The following is a 13,692-nucleotide window of genomic DNA, read 5'->3' on the forward strand; positions in this document are numbered from 1 at the left end:
TCGCTGACAAGCCAACAAGCAAAGTTCCTTAATTTCCCTTTGTTAACAAATATACGATTATGCACGTGTATGCAGTTCAGAATCATGAATCAAAACCTGGCAAGAAAACAATGAATACAGTACAGAGAATACTAATTAAATTAGTTGGATCAGCTTTAATTAAACAGGACATTTCTGATCAGAGTCATTGAAAATCAAAGCTACCTCATTATTAATTAAAATAGAATGAAAAGGGTCATCTTTCTATATTCAAAGCACAGTCTCCATCAGGAGAAGTTTGGCCAACTTCTTTGTTTGCATACTTGAGGCTTGGAAGCCAGAAATTAAGTGTACAAAGCCAATATCTGGAGAGCAAAGTGATTAAAATATTGGGTTGATGGTAAGGGTGACAGCAAATTTTTGGAGTCAAGTGTAAGGAAGATATACGATTGGATAATTAAGGTGCAAAAGCAGTCAACAAAATAGACATTTTATATCATGATAGCGTGGGTAGAAATTAAACGTGTATTTTTCGCCTTTTGGAGGAGTTATCTTTTTAATTAATAAATTGTTATGCATATCAATGCACTCGTAAATAGTATAATATCTAAAAATATATTTAAATTATTTTTAAAAATTTAAATAATTTTTTATTTTTTATCATATTCAATCTTTTTTTATTTATTTTAAATCAAATAAATATTTATAATTAACAATTGATTAACTCCCTTTAATTAAAACCATACTTGTTATTTTTATACTATATGATGTTAACATGGTAAGCTAATATGTCATGGTGGATGTTAATATGACATATTGATAAGATACGTATTTATGTAATAGTTTCACATTCTATGTTAACAGTATATGATATAAAGATGATAGATATTATTTTAATTAAAAATAATTAATTAACTATTAGTCATAATAACCTATTTGATCTTAATAAAAATAAAAGAGTTTGATTGAATGTAATAAAAAAAAATAAAACTTATTTGAATTATATTAAATAATTTAAATTTTTTTCAAATATTATATCTAAAATAATATATATTTTCTTTTAAAATATATTGACTTTATAGAGTATGCATATTTTCCCAGTAAGGGAAATGCCATGTTTTAATTTAAGTAGATTAATATTGATAAAAAGTACTATTTATCATAATAATTAATTTTAATAAGTACAGAATAACAAAAAATTAAATGACAATGAACAGAAAAAATGTACTACTATAATTGTATAATTCTTATTCCATTAATGCAAAAGTGGCTTGATAAATTATTAATTTTCATTATTTCGTCAATTATAAATTATTAATTCTTTAAATGGTTTGTAATTTTTTAATAATTTAAAAATAAAAATATTATCATCTTAATAAGCTTGGATCTCATTATCAATCAGGCCACGGTCGTACAATACTTGATTATATATATTGAATTTCCCGACCATGAAGCCGAAGGACGACAACATCATGTGATTAAAACCTTAAAATGTTCGGAATTATGATTTCACTTTCGCAGCTATAAAAGGCAATGTCAACTTTTCTTTTTACTGTTTTTTTTAAATTGTTTCTTAGATTATTTATTATGAAATTAGAATAATAATGACAAATTTACATTTTTTTATTTTGATATGAATTTTGTCTTTTAAATTCTTTTAATTTAAGAATCAAATTTACATTTTAATGCTTTTATGTTTATGTGAATTTTATTGTTCTTAACTTTTGCTTTTTTTATTTTTTTTTAAATAAAGAAGGGAGCTAAAAGAGAGATATAGAATTAGAGATGATTTTTAAGAATAACTTCTCAAAACTTCATTGTTACTGATTTTTGCTTTTTGGATTTTTTCTTTTAAAAAATCAAAGAAATAAACTAAAAATGAGATATAGAGTTAGAGATAATTATAAAAATAATTTTTTATCTTGATTTGCTCAATTTGAATATAATAAACCTCTAATTACACCCATAAAATTTGAGCTATTCCATCCTTTTAATTTTTTTTTTCTTTTTTTATGTTTTTGTTTTGTTTTTTTTTCTTAATTGATATGTTGCATTATTTTAGACATCTGAATGTTGATGCCAATCAATTACTCGACCCAGAAATTTCTTGGATTAAAGAGTTAAATATAATTGTAAATAATAGTATCATTTTTATTTTGTATTTACAAGTTTTCTGTAATTATTTACAAATAATTTATCCAAATCAATTCAAATTTAAATTTATTAGAATTTGATTGTTTTTTTTAACTTAAACATATTTTTTTAAAAAAAATGTTTGGGTAAATTTAAATACAAGATGAATTGGGTAAGGGTAATTTAAATTTATTAGAATTTGAATGTGGTTTTTGAATTTAAATCATATTGTTTTATAAGAAACTTTTGGGTAAACTTTAAATAAAAGGTGATTTGAGTAAAGATTGAATTATCCCGAAAAGGGTTAAATTTTCTTCCGTCATAAAGCAGGTTTTTCATCAAAATCTACACAAATTTAAATGCCTCACTCATTTTTCTGAGTTTAGCTCTGAAGTATGAAAATGGAATCCTAATCAAGCTTGCGTTTCAAGCTCGAGCATGAAAGTAGGGTGCAATCTGAGTTGGTGAGTTTCAAACAGCTTTGGGTTTGTACTTACAGCTTTGAGTTGGAGTCTTAACTTGGGCTTGACATTGTCGTTTGGCCTCCATTTCTAGCTGCCTTCGTTCTTGAGAGTTGAGACAGTAGTAGTTTAGTTGAGCCCAGTATACCGTATGAAGTTGCCTCTGTTGAGAAAGCATTAAAATGTATTATTCTTTGCATTTGTTTACCGTAGCAATATGTTTAATTAAGAATCTAAACTCTTTCATATCAAAATATTAGCATGGTAGAGACCCAGAGAATCCTAACTCCAAATTGAATGGGTTTTTTTTTTTTTTCCTTTCACAAACTGGGGATAGTGACATATGCAAGACAGCCAGAAAGGCCATCAAGTTGAAGTACGAACACTAGTACAATAAAATGTAACATATGAAATTTCTTTGGGAAAGGAAAATAAAAAGACGAAGCAACATTTTAATTTTGGCAGTTTCCTTTCACTGATTGGCTTTGCATACAGAAAAAGGAAACCTTGGATCAGCTATTGGAGACATTCCAGCACTGGAGAGAAGAAAAATGGACAAACAATTTTTTAACTATTCCTGCTCGCTTACAACGTACAATAACATTGAAGTACAAATAGTAACCACTCCAGTACAATTAATTGTAACATAAGAAATTTTCTTGGGGAAAAAAGGAAGCAACATTTTAATTTTGGCAGTTTCCTTTCATTGATTGGCTTGCATACAGAAACAGGAAACCTTGGATCAGTTATTGGAGACATTCTACCACTGGGGATAAAAAAATGGTCAAACAGTTTTTCTACTCTGCCTGCCCGTTTCCAAGTTAATGAAGTAAGAGCCCCTGTGCTTCTGCCGTTTCCAGGGAGCCATTGTTTTCTTCAGCAGTTGCTTTCACTCCTGGTTGTCACTGCCCTGCAAAGGAAACAACATGCATTCCACAGATAAAAGGAGGGGTCCTCCTGCTCTTTCTTTTCTCAGGCCTTGGGTTTGGGACCATGGGATTATAGGTATTTAGCCACACTTTTGATTTAAAATATGCACTAGCATGTCTATCACAGCGCAACAGACCTACATCTGTATCAACTATCAAAGCCCAGATCCAAATATCTACGGCAGAAAACGAGCCAAGTTCAGTTCTTAACAGCAGTTAGGCCCTGTTTTTTTTTTTTTTTATGAGAGTTAACAGAACAGCTGAATCACAAAATCGTGCAGGGAATTTTACTTCTGTTTTAGATTCCAGGCTATTTTAAGACCCAGGTTTGTTTGCAAACAGGCTGCAGACAAAAGGATATTTGTTTTACAGAATCTGGGATGTGTTCTGAGAGACTGAAAATTGAAAAGCAGTTTCATTCTGCTCATTTCTTCGTTTTCAGTGTTTCTCCTCCAGTTTCACTCCCTTCATTGGTGATTGCAGTCTGCAATACAGCCGCAAAATCTAACATTCTGAAAATCTTTCCCCCATTGTATTTGTGACTCAACCAATGAAACTGGGTTTCAATTCATTAACAATCCACTCTACGCTTTCCTTGTACTTAACAAGGCCCCTCGCCAGTAACAAAAACAAACTTTCAGTCAAAATGACTATATTACTCGGCTAAGGTAGGGTTGTACCGTACAACATATAATAGTACCAAATATTTTTTCTTACTATTGTTGGATTCTTTCTTGGTTCAATCATATTAAATACTTTAAGATATTTTTGGGGTCCATTTTGGAGCCCCAATTATTGGACCCAACACAAAAATGTTTATTTCAGAGAGTTGGTCCCATGTTTAAATTTATCATGACTCAAGGTCAAGCCAGGGAAAGTAGCTGCGCCACTCTGAGGCAATGGGCCAATCAGCTCAGTGGGGAGCAGTTGCTCTGTCTGCCGGGAGGCCAGGCCACAAACGTGCCTCCTGCCTGGAGTCCAGGAAACTCCATCCTCATCTTCTTCAGTGATCTCAATAATGTTAGCAATCTACCACCTGGAAAGGATGGGAAGAGGTTCTGCAACATAGTGACCCAACAGAGTCAATGATCAATATGTATTTTGGAAGTTATCCATAAATCATGATGACGGAAGTTTCAGCACTATCATTGACCAGCCTTGACCCCACTTTTCCGGTTAATGGGGTCCAACCTCAATCTAGCGCGTACTATTGTTGCTCTTGAAGGCCTCCAAGAATTGCAAAGTTCACTACCTATAATTGAAAGAAGATAAGCTACACTTTAAAACAATATTCAAGGCCAAAATCCATCTGAACGTAATGAGCCAATTTAATCAGACCACAAATAACTTCAAGTCACAAACTATAGATACACCCAGAAATCCACATGCGCAAGAACGTTCAATATCTATAAAATTGGATATAGTCAAAGTTCCTACTTTGTAAAATTAAAGAACAATAACTTAAAGAGAACAAAGATGAAAAGAAAATTAATTAGATAAACAGTTCTTCAAGCTTCTTCGAATGAACCTGCTCCAGGCTCAGTTTTCTTCCACAGTTTCTTCTGTTCTAACTTAATTTATAAGCTTCTGATTACAGAAGGAATCGAGGCAGAGCTTACAAGAGTGGAGCCAAGCACATCATCACAGAGGCTGCCACCACCATGGGGCTTCTTGTTCTCAGCTATAGGACTGCTTCCTGAACTGCTGTTTGAAAGTGAACCAAAAGGTGCCTTCTGCAACACACCTGTAGGGGAAGAACCTAACTGTGGGCCGCCATCCCACCCTTCAGATAAGAGGGTAAGTGCTGATGAGTTCTTGCAGCTACCCACATTGCTTGTGGTGTGGGTTAGGACCTCTCCTAAAGGACCTCCCATTGAACTTCCCCAAGAGATCGGTATCCAGTTAGCTTGTTTTTGGTTCTGGTCACTAATATCACTGTTCACTCCTAAACCCATTTGGATTGGATCAAACTCTCGAGATAGCCTAAGTGGTGAAAGGGCAAGTTTATCTTGCACCGGTGAGGAAGACGATGATGAGAACTCTGAAGACGCCATAGGGATAGACATTGAGAGCTGAGTCCAGTCCGATTTTAACTCTTCTGGCCAAGTAATAACAGAACGACTAGATTGATCCTTAGGCCAGTCATCAATGAATTGGCGAAGTGGATTTTCATCTTGGGTTTCTTGATTACTGAAGTCTAGGAATGCACCATACTCTTTAGAATTTACGTAAGAGCTTCTATGCGAGGGATTAACGAGTGAATCAGAGGCTACATGACCAAAAACTGATTGAGAGGATTCTGCAAATGGAATACCTTGTTTTGTAACAGTAAATGTAGAGTCGTTAGATTTCAGGTTGGTGGAGGAAGACATCATGGAGAGCCCCCGTGGATCTTGTACTCTGCCACGCACGTCCTCTTTGTTTAGGAACAACCTAAGAAATAGTAGAAATGTTGAGAACAGAACCACAATGAACATAACTAAAGATTGAAAAAGTATTTATGGAAAGAAAAATGTAAAGTAAAACTCCAAGCCTCCACTTAATTTTGACTTAATTTTTAATATATCCAATTAATCAAAGTCCTAACAACAGAATGCTATAATAATAATGAAAAACTCCAAGAAAGAGAATCCTAAGTCCCAACTACAAGGTGTTGTCACTATCACCAAAGTAAAGATGAAATAATGGGGTCTACTTTAAAGTAAAGAGAAGGAAACAGAAAATATATGCATACAAACTGTTCAAAGCAATATCATCGTAAATATCACTAAAGGAATAATAAGAATGTAAACAGATAAAGCAATCTCAAATATACAAAGAATATTTTTACCTGTTGACCAGGGTGTCAGCAGAAGGATTGGCAACATCAGATTGCAAGTTCTTCAACTGTTGCTGCTGAGCAATTGCGAGGCTGTTGGATGCACCACCACTGGTTATCACCGATGCTGACATAGAGGAAGACATCGGCACCACCTTTGAATTAGTGGTCCCAGAGCCGGCATGGCCAGTCTGGCCTTCCACAGGCTTTCTTGAACGATGGCGGCCCCTGTTTATGTGCCTTTCACAATACTTTTGATCGGCAACAGCATCCCGGGAGCACCGCCATTTCTTTCCATCTGTTCGACGACACCTCCCTGGCTCAGGGTCAGTGTTGCCGGCGTACCCCAGATGAAAAGAACCCCATCCCACTACATATAATTTTTAAAACAGAAAAAAACACGCAATGATCAATAATAAAGACAAGCAGGCAAAAAAGGAAAAACGAAAAGGAAGGATTTAACATCAAAACCAGTGTTACTTTTTAGTTAAATTTACTTTTAATTTGTGATATCCTGGTTTTGGATAAAACTTTCTACCAAAGATAAACGGAAAACTTTGAGATCACTGCACAAACTGTAAGACATAGCTGCAAAATCCAAAATTCCCTGTTACCAGCAGCAAAGCAATACAGTATCCACTATCTACATATCGAATTATAAATATCTACTCTACCATTCAACAGACACCACCTGCCAGCATCAAGTGAAAAGTTCATTTTCAACACATTTATGCACCAAGAAAAACACCAACAGCTACCCCCAAAAGATCAAATAAAACCCAAATAGAAAACCGAAAACATACTAATAACAAAGAAGGGATCCAAGACAATCATGTCTTATGATAAATATAATTATTCTTCGAGTATCTGTTTTCAAAAAGAGAAGGAACTTACAAGAATTGGGAGGCAAGGATCCAGCAGATGAGCTGGACAAGCCGTAAGGGTAGAGGGACTTCTTGAGGGCGATGAGCAAATTCGAAGGTACAGGCACATTAGCCGTGAAGTACTTGTAGATCAATGCCTGATGTTCTAGTTCGATCCACTGAGATGGAGTAAAAGGTCCACTAACCCCAGTAAGAGGACCATGCATGCTCGCATTCAAGCTTCCAGAACCATAACCTAAAACAAGATATTGAGGGGTTAACTCGCCAGGAATATTTATTGAACCAACATATGCCATGAATTTTTTTTTTCAACTATTTTCCAAAGAAAAAGTAAAGAACAACAAGAAAAGACAAAGAAAAAGGACCAAAGTCTTATATCTGATAGATTACGGATTCTTTCCAACCTTTCTTCCCCATTCTGTTTAACTGATAGCAAGAAATAATGTAATTTTTTTGCCGAAACCAAAAATAACAACACCAAGTTTTTAAGAGGGAAAAACCTTATGTTCCTACTTGACAAGACTCAAAAACTTAAAATTTATACTAAAAGCCCATGAAAAGACCCTCACAACTGTAGAGAAATAAATCTACTTGACAATTTATGCAACCCTATTTTCTGCACAAAGAGTGTGCCTAAATCTCTTACACCTGAAGGCACATTTTCCAAATCCCAATCTCACAAAAATCAGAAACCAAAGCCAACCACAAAGTACCAATTTTTTTTGACCCAAAAACAAGTGTTACAAACCAGAACACAAAAAAATTACCTGCATTTCTAGTGTATGTAGACGGTGTATGTTGATAGTAAGATAAGCCACTGTTTTGAGTACTTCTCTCCAAAAAGCCAACATCTTTGCTGATAAAAGGAACTTCAGATTTGAGTGAAGAGAAGCTTAGCATATGCTCTTGGTGGCTAGTATCAGCTGAGACCAAAGAATTAGATCTCAACAAAGGAGTGCCTTGGTGCAAAGGCATTGTCTTTGGGGTTGATAAATCATCAGTTCTTGGTAACTTATAACTTTTACAGTGATCTTCAGCCGAGTCAGAAGATCTTTCTTGCTTGGTAAACCCAGATCCAAGAAGCTTAGGCTTGGCCTCCGCTGAGAGGAGTGGTGGTGGAGGAAGTTGAGTTTGAGATGGAGCTCCATTATCAGGGCCCACAATACCCTCCAAACCCAGAACCCCAAAATCCATATTGGAGACAGAACCAATCCAAACAGCCTCTAAAAAGCATGAGTTGATGACAAGGAAGAGTTGAAAGTTGAAGCTTTGAATAACAAGTGTTTGAAGACAGAAAAAGAGAGGCGCATCTTAAAGGGTGTTGTGTATGTGTGTGGGTTATGTTTCACTGTTCAGAGCTGATTTTTTGCGATCTTTGTGATGGAAAAACAAAAAATAATTGGAGAGAGCCAGAGAGAGAGAGAGAGAGATAAGAAAGAGTTGAAACTGAGAGGGAAGGGAGCAGACAAGGCTATAGTACGGCCAAAGAACCAAACACGCTCTCCACACCACATCTAAGACATGTTAGCACATATTTATCCATGTTTTTTTTCCATAGTGAAAAGAAAGCCTCAGTTGTTTTCAAAGGAAAGGCAAAGTTACAAATTTCTCCTTGTACTATAAGGTGGACTTTTAGATTTTTCTATTTATTTTTTAGATCCTTTTTAAGTTGATTCTTACTTAGGATCACAGCTGTTGGAGGTAAATAACAAAGGCAAATTCCTTGTGTTGCCTATCAAATCTTAACTATATGGTGAAGCAATGACATCTAAAAATAGTTTAATGTTTGACCACTATTGAATCATATTAATCTCATCTATCAAAACTTAGAAATAAAAATAAATAAATATTAACATTTAATCCCTATTTTAGGAATCTTACTATCAAAGGCAGGACATTATTTTGTCCTCTCTCCCCTTATGATTTCTTCACATGCATGTATCAAAAAATTGGGAAAAGCAAAAAGAATAGAAGTATTAATTAGGATTCTTCATTCATATTCAATAATATATACGTCTGATTTGTGATTTAGCTAGGTATTTATTGTCCTGAATTTCATATTGGAAAGACAGCAAACATGACAAACCGTGTATTTCTTTTTGTAACTGAAAGAGAATTTTGATTAGTACTTCTTTTTAATATGAATGTTAGTAGTATTCCATGTTTTCAGGTTCCTACCTCTGCAAAAGGACTTTAATTTTAATTGGACTGCAATTTGAGAATGGGTTGGAACCTTTCAAATGGGTCGCAGAAGGGCATTAGCGTAAATATAGTCGTACTTGTTATTGGGCATTTTTATAATAGGGTATCTTCCCCTTTGGTGGAAGGGCAAGTGTCCGTTTGAGTTAAAATCCGGGCTTTTCCAGGGAAAAGAGCTCTCTTAGAGATTTCACATTTGAGGGAGATATCTGTCAGCCTAGGAGGCAAGGTCAGCGGCGTGTGTTTGCATGAACAAAGAAATAATTGCCACGTGGCCCCACCCCCCTAATCCCTCTCTAAGATGCCCCTCCCCCGTCCCTCGATTATTGTAATAAACCCCAAATCTCTTACACTGGGATGATGGGATTTACACCTGATTGCATTTATTTGCATAAAGTCGAGAGTTGATTATTACGGGTCTTTAGGGTAATCACGTGGACTTAAAAGCCCCACACACTCTACTTACATTTCTTAAGCTAAATTTTGCAAAGAACCTTTCTGGCTAGGATGTCTTTGAACGAGTTGTTGAGCTGGTTCTTTTCCCAACCTTAATCTAACTTTAGAACCCATTTATTCTAGGTATTGTATATATGGTTTCATATCATCAAACATTAATCTGGAGGATCTAACTTCGAAAAAATATGCCCAAAATCAATGTAATACTCTTACTTTTTATCTCATCACTTGGTTTACTGCTGTCTACCTTTTACCCCACCTTCCATGTTTCTTTCTATCACCTTCTCCAGCGCATTAACCGTCAAATTTGGTTTTGTCCTTTCTTTTTGTTAATTTATCTATTTTTCTAACTTACACTCGTGACTGTGTCAAAGATTTTTCTTATACTTCTCATAATTTTTTTTTCTGTAATACTGTGCGTCTGTGCCTGTTATTTGCTAAGTTTGAGCCACATATGTTTTCCCAGGGTAGCAGGTCAGGGATATGGAGATGGAGATGGAGATGGAGATGGAGGGCATATTAACAAGCGCTGGAACGGCAAAACACTTACGAGTTATGAAATAGTTATGGCTTCTTTAGAGTCTAAGCCAATCAGGTTTCAACGCAGTTGAATTCCCTCGCCTTGTTCTGTTAAAGGTTTTTAATTGCAAACGACAAGTGGCGAGCATGCAAAAATTTCAGAAAGGTACGCTTCGTAGTTAAGTCCAATTTAAAAAATATATATTAAAAAAAAAGAAGAATAAAGTTTCACCTTAAATTCTTACTCGAGCTACCATTGATTCCACACTACTTTTGGCTATTTTTAGAAAGAATAAAAATCCATACAACTCTTGGAGTAGAGTTTCAACGAACAGGTCTTTATTCATTTTAACTAAAGATGAAACTAGACCAATCCCCCATCAAATCCCACTAACCGTAATTGAAGCTTCAACAACACGAAGTGGTCCTAGCTGAAATGAAGAACTGGAACTACATTAGTTCGAACCTTATGAACTTGTCAAGATGAAGTCGGTTTTGGTCTTAAAGAACCGGTCGCTAGGCTTCGGGAGGGATGCTTAAATTAATTACTATCATCACGTATCAGTATCAAAGCTTTTTGCACAACTCTCATTATTTAATATTTTTTTGAAAGGCAGAAAATCATTCGTTCATTCCATTCACAATTTCTCAAAAAAAAAAAGCAGGTTAAGCAGCCACGTAATCTCATTATTTAATGGTGTAATCTAGCTTTCTTATGAAGTTTGTGTATCTTCGTATTTTTTGTATATGGATGCGTCGTATCTAGCTTTAATACCTATTGCTAATTTCTCTTCAAGAAATATTTAGAGCTGCCACTTGATTTCAACTATAAGAATTATCTAGCTTAAACTTGTTAATTAAGCATTCTAATGGTTTTTTTTTCTTAGCTTCCTTTTCACTCAATTCAACTCAAATTAGTCTCACTGATAATGACCGCTTAGAGAAATGACAATTTGGGTTTTGCCCAAGGGATGATTAGGGAGTGGAAATCCAAATGGGAGACCTTTAAAATATACTTTATTGCCTCTACCCCAGGAAAAAAAAACGTAATGGTATCTTTGTTTAGGTGGGCAGTAGCACCCTTTTAGGGCTGTTCCATGAAATGTAGGGGCAGATGGGATCATTATCCAAAGCAATATCTTACCCACGGATGCAATTTTTGTTATCCCCTTTGCAGCCCCCATCAATCCCCAATTAAGCCTGCATTAATACACCTTTTCCTTGTTTGATGACTTGCTACATATAATACTGCTTTTCATTAATACATTCATTGACACTTTATAAAAAAATTAGAGGACTTATGATTTTATGTTCAAGTGTATGAGTATATTAGATGCTACTATTTATCATAGTAATGGTGAAGAGTTGAACCAACAGATTTATAGCTAATAAATCACTCAGTCAAAGTGCTTACCATGCCCAAATGTGTAGTACGAAATATTGTAATATCTTGTTAGACAAGTTCAAATTAATAGAGAGCTGAGCATATTCTTGGTTGGGATTCAACAGCAAAAAGAACAAGTTATGAAGGGTATTGAAGACATTTGAGCCTAACTTACAATTTCGTACTGCAAGACTCGCTTTCATGGACGTGCCAAGCTCGTGGGGGGTCCAGCTCCTGCTCGCGTGACGCTATTATCCAAAGATTTTTTTTCCTCCCATATTTTAATTAGGGTTCAGGAATTTAGACTTAAAAAAAAAAAGTGATGGACTTGTCACTGAGCCCGTTTTAGAATGTTTTTCCTTGGTCAAAAACAGAGGCTGTGTGACTTAATTCGTTGTTCAGAGAGTGACATTGAGAAAGATTGTGTTGGCGGATATGATCATCCAAGCTCCCTGCCCCTTTACCCCTTCTCCTAAGATGCTAGTAATTTCTTGTCGCTTGTCCATGTCTTTCTTCATAGGATTTCAAGCTTTCATGCCCTAAAGCAGTCAAGCTTGAAATGGGCTTATCTCCATCCGCCTTACTCTTATTATGCTTCAGAAGCTTTCATGCATGCTCTCTTCGTTTTCAAGCCATGATTCAAAGGTCTCTTTTCCTTTAGGCAACATTGTTGTTTTCTTGTCACTCCTATCTAGCTCCTCTAGCCATATGTTTCCCTGTACGTGTATAAAGGCTTTTTCTGTCTGCTGAATGTTGGTCTGAAATGGAGCCAAGTGAGCTGGTGACAAATTAAATTTTTATCAGATTGGCTGTTTTTCACCAGTTAAGGAAGGATACTACTTGTATGAGCAACTTCCTTTCACATTTATCAAATAAGACCTACCCTAATTGACACCCACCATTTTTCTCTCTTAAAAATCAATATAGCTACAGAGATTATAGCGAGATCATTTTCGTATAATTTATCTTTTATTTGAGCTATTACAATATATTGATATACATATGCAGTGATTTAAATTCATAATTACACGGATCTTTGAAAAATAAAAATTTTAAAACGGAATTCAGAAAAAGACATGATCTGATCTAAAATTACATGAAATAAAATGAGTGTTTTGTGAAGGCTTACTGGTTTTATTGAAATTTTTTGAATTTCAATTGTTTTTATTAGTACTTAAAAAACCTTGGTGTTTGTGAATTTGGGAGCAATGGGAAAAAAACAAAAATGAGGCAGCTCAAGGAGATAGGCGCAGAAATAGACAAACGAAAATGAATGGAAAAGATTTAGATATATAGGTGGAGAGGCAATAGGGGATGGGTCGGTTTAGGAAAAGTTTGATATGGGTCTCCATCAATCCCAGCATTGTCCCTAGAGTTTGCCTTTGAACCTTGTTTTAGTAGGGGGCCCTTGTCGCCGAGCTTGCTTATTTTGCCTGTTTGACAGGGTCAACGATCCACTTCTGATTTCATGATTTGATATATATCGACTATGATCGGAATGAAGCATCACCAAAGACTGGCTTGATGATCAAACAAAGGAAAGAATTCAATACTTATTTTTCCTTTTTGGGTAGTTGAGCTGGATGATAATAATGCGTCTAAATTTGAAGCTGTCAATGTTTGGAAATTAAGGGGTGATTGTTATTAGGGGTGTCAATGTGTTAGCTTGGTTGGTTACTTGGTTTTGGTCAAGGTCATTTTTTAGTTTGGACATAGACAAATTTGTTTATGAAGATAACAGCTATCACAAATACCCACTAATTCTCAGATATTCGACTTCAAATTTGACTATAGATTAGCTATAGCCTAAATGAATCGATCCCATGTGACGCCTACTTATCATTAAATTGTTACCTTAGCTATACTTGCCTCTTTATGGTGTATATATATGCACACACAAAAGAGGAGAAGTGGGGAGAAAACAAGGAAA

General features: G+C 35.2%; 1 protein-coding gene across 3 annotated transcripts; it reads right to left on the bottom strand.

Annotated features, from left to right (window-relative positions):
* Positions 1–4,206: 4,206 nt before the first annotated feature.
* GRF1 (growth-regulating factor 1) lies at positions 4,207–8,698 on the bottom strand. 3 transcript variants are annotated; one of them, XM_089782479.1, is made up of 5 exons: positions 7,972–8,698; positions 7,215–7,439; positions 6,333–6,690; positions 5,817–5,935; positions 4,207–4,754 (listed from the first exon to the last, which is right to left on the bottom strand). In XM_089782479.1, the coding sequence occupies exons 1-5, from the start codon at positions 8,396–8,398 to the stop codon at positions 4,648–4,650; spliced, it is 1,236 nt and encodes a 411-aa protein (XP_089638605.1). In that variant the 5' UTR covers positions 8,399–8,698; the 3' UTR covers positions 4,207–4,647. The 3 variants fall into 3 exon arrangements, with proteins under 3 accessions (XP_089638605.1, XP_021274735.1, XP_021274734.1); XM_021419060.2 differs by lacking the exon at positions 4,207–4,754 and adding an exon at positions 4,891–5,699; XM_021419059.2 differs by lacking the exon at positions 4,207–4,754 and having other exon boundaries at positions 4,891–5,935.
* Positions 8,699–13,692: the final 4,994 nt, after the last annotated feature.

The sequence above is a fragment of the Theobroma umbraticum genome, unplaced genomic scaffold (assembly GCF_002168275.2).
Source record: "Theobroma umbraticum cultivar Fairchild unplaced genomic scaffold, ASM216827v3 scaffold_44.0, whole genome shotgun sequence".
Taxonomy (NCBI): Eukaryota; Viridiplantae; Streptophyta; class Magnoliopsida; order Malvales; family Malvaceae; genus Theobroma; species Theobroma umbraticum.

Coding starts and splice junctions, on each gene's coding strand:
- GRF1 (XM_021419059.2), bottom strand. CDS start 8,398: ATGGATTTTGGGGTTCTGGGTTTGGAGGGTATTGTGGGCCCTGATAAT. Junction 6,691..7,214: donor ATCCTTGCCTCCCAATTCTT/GTAAGTTCCTTC, acceptor AATTATATGTAG/TGGGATGGGGTTCTTTTCAT. Junction 5,936..6,332: donor GCTGACACCCTGGTCAACAG/GTAAAAATATTC, acceptor ACTATTTCTTAG/GTTGTTCCTAAACAAAGAGG.